At 43.4% G+C, this 6,490-nt stretch overlaps 1 protein-coding gene across 1 annotated transcript in view; it reads right to left on the bottom strand.

Annotated features, from left to right (window-relative positions):
- The window catches only part of LOC307077471 (voltage-dependent L-type calcium channel subunit beta-4-like), a gene marked incomplete at both ends in the record, with an annotated part of 23,580 nt that extends 20,539 nt beyond the window's left edge, over positions 1-3,041 (bottom strand). The window contains 2 exons of the mRNA XM_079738898.1: positions 973-1,056; positions 2,979-3,041. Of these exons, the coding sequence (XP_079595024.1) occupies positions 973-1,056; positions 2,979-3,041 (147 nt within the window). The remainder of the gene's footprint in view (positions 1-972; positions 1,057-2,978) is intronic.
- Between the last annotated feature and the right edge of the window lie 3,449 nt (positions 3,042-6,490).

A 6,490-nucleotide genomic window follows, 5' to 3' on the forward strand; every position in this document is an offset into this window, starting at 1 on the left:
TGTAGGATATATATGTATATATAGCCTAATCATATATTGTTTCTTCAACTTAAAAATAGCTGACCGTTTTTTTTCCCCTTCTCGGGGATTATGTTTCCAGTTTTGATGTCGGACGTCTGGTCACTTATAGCATATAAGAATATTATGTTACTGTTAAGCCAACTATGAATAATAAAACACGCCAAACCATGTGTCCTTTATCACAGCTACACGTATGACAAAAAAACGCGTGAAAATCAGTGGTACTCAGTGAGGTATGATTAATTAAATGCGCTGACAGTTCATTGCTCCTGCCAAACCGATTGCACTGAGTGGAGCGGATCACCGTTCCAAGATGGCGGCCCCGCGCCTCATCAGCGCCAGTAAGCAGTAGCGTTTGATGCTCCGTCTATGATATAGGATGTCTATGGTATAATTTACCGCTGTCAAGGAAAACCAAGGATTTTCTGCCTCTAATGACGTCTTTGGTATCACTCCGCAAGTAGTCCGGTAACTTGTCAACCCCAGCGTCTTCAGTTGCTAAGCGACGTCAACGTCTTTGGCGGACTATTTCTCTGCTGATCAACACTACGAATGCTGGTAACAAATCAATTGCAAAAAGACACACCATGTGAGGTTATTTTTTCGTTTTGGCAAGTAGTCGTGTAATAAGCGGGATAATGTATAGAACGTCGCCGGTCATCATCGAAAATAAGCCCCTTCAGGGCGAAGCAAGACGCCTCCGCTGCACGTCGGTGTCCTGTTCGCCCTGTCGGGGCTCATTTTCCCGATATAGACCGGGGTTCTACACATTATCCCTTACTTAAGTGACGCAGCTCAACACCGCCCTCTAGTGGCTCAGCCGGGTTACAACGTCCAATAGGAACGCTACTGACGCACACAGCAGTACCAAACACCACCGTCGATACAACACGGTAATCAAACATCACATTAGAGCTGGTCCCAGCGGGTGGAGGTGTGTGGGTGGTGTACCTGACGGAGGATGAAGCTGGTGGAGGTGGTGCTGCCGTCAGAGCGCTTCAGCCGGCTGCGTCGGGAGTACGTCCCTCGGTTCACCTGGAGGGCGGAGCACAACCACGCACACACACACACACACACACACACACACACACGCACACACGCACGCACGCATGCACGCACACACAAACACACACACACACAAACAGACACACACGCACTCAGACCAACACACACCCACATACACGTGCGCAGGAATGCACGCACACCCCCACACACACACACACACACACAAACACACACACACACACACACAGCCAGCCAGCCAGACAGAGATCGATAGATGAGCACATTAAGGAAATGACAGATCTCGAGACTGTCTTTAGGATGAAGGCCTTAAACACGGGGGAATGACTCGACAGATCCCAGTCGGTTAATTCAGTTAAAAGCCAATTAATTCATTAAGAGGACAGCCTCATCCTCCCTTACCCCCTCCACCCCTTCTCCTCCGATACTCTCCCAAAACCACCACCCTTACACTATTGTGTAGCATCTTACCCTCGCTATCTGTGTTGTATACGGGGAATTGTCTAACCTAGTGATGGTTAGTGCTTGGCACTTGGTTCTATGAACATCCTTACTGTACCCACAGAGATATATTGTTGTTTCTCTTTCTCCTGAAAAATGGACTTATTGTAAGTCATTCTGGATAATAGCGTCTGCTAAACACCCTGAATGTAAATGTTATAGCACTATACAAACGACACAGAAACACCTTCCACCAGCACCGTGGAAAACTTCCAGTTTTATCACAACCCACCCGAAATAAAGGGCTAGTTTCCTCTAGGGATCGGAGTTAATTATCTGGGTCTGAGGGCCCCTATTTCAGGACTATCCCAGGGGCCACTGCCAATGTCAGCGCACAGAGTAGGAACCTACTTACACCGATTTATATCGGGGACACTGGAAGTGGGTCAGCAGCCACCACACTATAAGGGTACGCGAGAGAATGATGAGATGAGCATATTTCAAAATAAAAGTGGGTTTGAAACATTCTTTATAAGTCTCATTGAGATTAAAATCTTTTTCAAGAGAGTCCAGGCCTAGAGGGCAGTGTAGAAACAGACAATACATATATGGTTTAGACAAACAAAACGCACATTTCACACACAATTAAAAGACAGTTTGGGGATTTCGAGTAAGGAACTATACACAATGTCCAATATTTCCACATAATAAGTCCTTCAGTGTATGTAGCCAAAGGCATCCCATGAGATCAGTTCTGATTACAAATCTTTCTGGAGGGAGTTCCAAGCAGATTGACATGCGGTTAATTTATTTTAAATATTTATTTATTATAAGTTATTATTTTAATACTAATTGATCATTTTATCGTTGTTTCGTAGTATATCAGTCATCAGTAGGCCTGTGTGTTTATATTAAGTAATTATTTAAATACTAAGGGCTATTGATCTTTTGTTGGTACTTTTTTGACACATTAAAAGGCCTTGATTTTTCGACTTGTATTGGTATACTTTTTTTAACACAATAAAGCCCTTGATCAGTGATTTACTGAGAAACTAACGGGATCGGGATCAATTTAGTCAAAGAGGAGCTCTCAACAAATCATCAACATGAAGAATGCACTTTTTATGTTTGCATTAAACTCGCCGTTTTATTTTTCCTTCCAAATAACAACTTGTTAGAATATACATTGCATACATCTGTTTCTATTAAACTCGCACTTTTCCACCACACTGGTCTACTGAAGGCTATTCGATGATGAAGCAACGATAAAAGATCAATAAGTATTAAAATAACAACTTAATATAAATATAACCGATGACTATTTTATTTTACTTGATAATGAAACAACGATAGAGGAACGTTAAGTAGTAAAACAATTTATTAATTAAATTAAAGCAAAATGAAATAAATATAAAGCCCTGCTAACGATTAAATACACATCTAGCCTATATAAAGATAAAAACACAAAATATATATTTTAAGGTTAGCCCTACCTGGAATATAGGCGCCTGTATTCCCTCCCCGATCTTGTTCCGGATGTAGATGTGTCGCGACATTTCGGCCAGCACATCCGGCCAGGGGGGCGGTACGGGGTTCCGGGACGCTCGCTCCAGCTTCACTGGCCACGGAACATGAGCTCGAGCGAGCGCACCTCTCGGAGAGACGGAGGGTGTGTGTGTGTGAGGAGACGGAGGAGTGTTTGTGTGTGTGACGATGGGTCGTCATAACTCAAGTACGAGCCAGCGGGACCGCGTACGCGCATGCGCACACGCGGTTGGTGTTTTAAAAGGGGGAGGAGTCATCTCGCCAGGTGTCATCGTTTTGATTGGCTATTAATAAGATGGACTATAGGCCTAGGTATACGCCTAGTAGCCCAGTTATGATCTTTGTGTGTGTGTGTGTGTGTGTATGTGTGTATAGTTAACTATGTAATCATAACTATAATATACAATAATATACAAATTGTATTAACCTTGTTTATAGAATTACAATTCACATTAAAAGGAACTGTATACATTCTCCCTGTATCTTAATGATAATAATAATAATAATAATAATAATAATAATAATAATAATAATAATAATAATAATAATTGATCTGTTTTTTATAGCGTATTTTAGCGCTTTTCTAAATACTCAAAGACGCTCTACAAATAAGAAAGGAATATATACAGACAGAACAGACACTCAAACAAAAGGGAAAAAAATAAACAACACCACAACAATAGGCAACACGTTAAGAGAGCGGGAGAGAGTGGAAGATGGCGGAGGATGATTTGTCAGATGTTGTAGGTGGTCCTGAAGAGATAGGTCTTAAGTTGACTTTTGAATGAACAGAGTGTGTCAGAGTTTCGGATGGCCAGAGGGAGGGAGTTCCAGAGGGTAGGGGCGGCGATGGTGAAGGCTCTGTCCCCCACGGTGCGGTACTTGGTCTTGGTGATGGAGGTGAGAAGGTTGGCATCAGTGGAGCGTAGGCGGGGAGTGGCGATGGAGGAGATCTGTTATGTACGAGGGTGCAAAGTTGTTTAGCTCTTCGTAGGTGGTGAGGAGGATCTTGAAATTGATGCGTTGTTTTATTGGAAGCCAATGAAGTTGACGGAGGATGGGAGTAATGTGTTCTCTGGAGGGGGAGTTAGTAAGCAGTCGGGCAGCGGAGTTTTGTACATATTGCAATTTTTGAAGAATAGTGGAGGGGAGGCCGTACAGAATGCTATTGCAATAGTCGAGTCTGCAAGTGATGAAGGCGTGGATTAGTGTTTCGGCAGCTGAGGATGAAAGGGTGGATCGAAGGCGTGCAATGTTGCTGAGGTGGAAGAAGGATGTTTTTCTGACGCTGTTTATGTGTGACTTGAAGGAGAGCGTGGGGTCCATGATGATGCCGAGATTTCTGACCAGGGGGGAGGGAGTGACAGAGCGACCATTGATGCAAAGTGAGAAGTTCTGGGAGGTGGGGATGATGGTTTCTTGGCCGAAGGTGATCATTTCAGTTTTATTGCCGTTGAGTTTGAGGAAGTTGTGGTCCATCCAGGTTTTGATGTCAGTGGGACAGATGGTGAGAGTGGATAGGATGGCAGGAGTAATGGCTGTGGTGGTGATGTACAGTTGGGTATCGTCGGCGTAACAGTGAAATTGAAGACCATGGCGGCGGATGATGTGACCTAGTGGGAGCATGTAGAGGATGAAGAGGATGGGGCCTAGCACTGAGCCTTGGGGGACTCCGTGTGAGACAGGGATGGTGGGGGATTTGTGGTTGTTGAAGGAGATGTATTGGAATCTTTCAGACAGGTAGGAGGTGAACCAGGAGAGGGCAGAGTCAGTGATGCCAATGGACTGCAGACAGCTGAGGAGGATGGAGTGATTGACGTGTCGAAGGCAGCACTGAGGTCGAGGAGGAGGAGAAGGGTGAGGGAGTCGGGGTCAGAGGAGAGTAGGAGGTCGTTGGTGACTTTAAGTAGGGCTGTTTCAGTACTGTGGTGGGTCCAGAAGCCGGATTGGAATGTTTAATGTCTTAAGATACATCCCTTCCTGTCTAGCTGAGAGAGGTTAAGAAAGTTCACATTTGAATCCCCACTGGAGCCACTATGGCTGATACTAAGGCCAGGCCAATCGACTGACTTCTTTGTTATGTAGATTCCTTTAACCTTCTTACAGCCATGCTTGCAGACTTGCAGATATGTCCACATCCCCCATAGGGTATTGCAGTTAAATTGACCTCTCCTGCCAATCCTAAACTCTCCACTATGCAGTCACTCCCACTTACCTGTGTATTCCCTACCCACAATGCAACGTTTCCCTGTAAGAATCTTGTTCACTCATTGTCTCACTGAATGTATCCTTGGTAACTTTGCTGCCTGTACTTTCCCATGATCATGCTCTAATATTAAATCAAATATTTTGCTGGCCGACGTGTCCTAAAAAGAAGTTTCTCTTCATCAATGTGTGTGTGTGTGTGTGTAACTGTGTGTGTGAGTGTGTGAGAGAGAGAGACAGAGAGAGAGTGTCTGTGTATGTCGGTGTGTGAGTGTGTGTGTGTGTGTGTGCGTGTGTCGTACATGTGTGGGTGCATGTCTGTGTGCATGCGTGCGCATGAGCGCATCATGTGTGTGTGTTTGTGTGCGTGTGTGTGCTTACGTTTACAGTATGAAGTAGATTATGCTTTCTATAATTAGTGACTCTTCTATAAATCGCTTTAAACCCTTTCAGGAAAATGTTCCATTATAAAAACTAAACACCACACTAAGTAGCCAACAAGTACATTATAAGATGACTGCATTAGAAGACCATTTAGATAATCCTCTATTTCTAAAATCAATCCCCCTGACAAAAACACATCATAACTCTCTTCCATGGCAAACTCCCTTTTATACCCTTGGAATTGGATTAATCCTAATTTTTGTGAGTGACGAAGGCATATTTGATATGCATTTCTCTGTGTATGTGTATATGTCAGCTTTTGACTCTTTAAAAATGGAGTCAAAGTCCCAAATATTATGAAAAATGAATGAATGAATGAATGATTTGTCTGATTTGTCAGAACAAATTCAATGAATTAATATAGCGCTTTTCTAGACACTCAAAGACGCTTGATTGTCAAAGCGTGTGTTGTCTCCGGCCGGCCGCTAGGGGGTAGCGTTGTAAAGGCTTTGGTAATTAAATCGTTCTATTGCGGTTTTGGAGAGGCTGATAATGAATATGGATATTGAACGACTGAATCGTTATCAACAGAGCTATGTAGAGAGACTCTCTTGATCTCTCAATAACTCTGGTTATTATTATTACTACTAATAATAATGGCTCACACAATAACTAATGACGTGAGTGCGGCATGCAGCAATCTGTTGTTATTAATTGTAATATTGTTGAATGATAATAAAACAATTAGATATATATACACAACCACACGAGACAGACATACACACACACACACGCACGCACGCACACGCGCACACACACACACACATACACACGCACACACACACACACACACACACACACACACACCCGG

Source organism: Pollachius pollachius (assembly GCF_949987615.1).
Source record: "Pollachius pollachius genome assembly, chromosome: 6".
Lineage (NCBI taxonomy): Eukaryota > Metazoa > Chordata > Actinopteri > Gadiformes > Gadidae > Pollachius > Pollachius pollachius.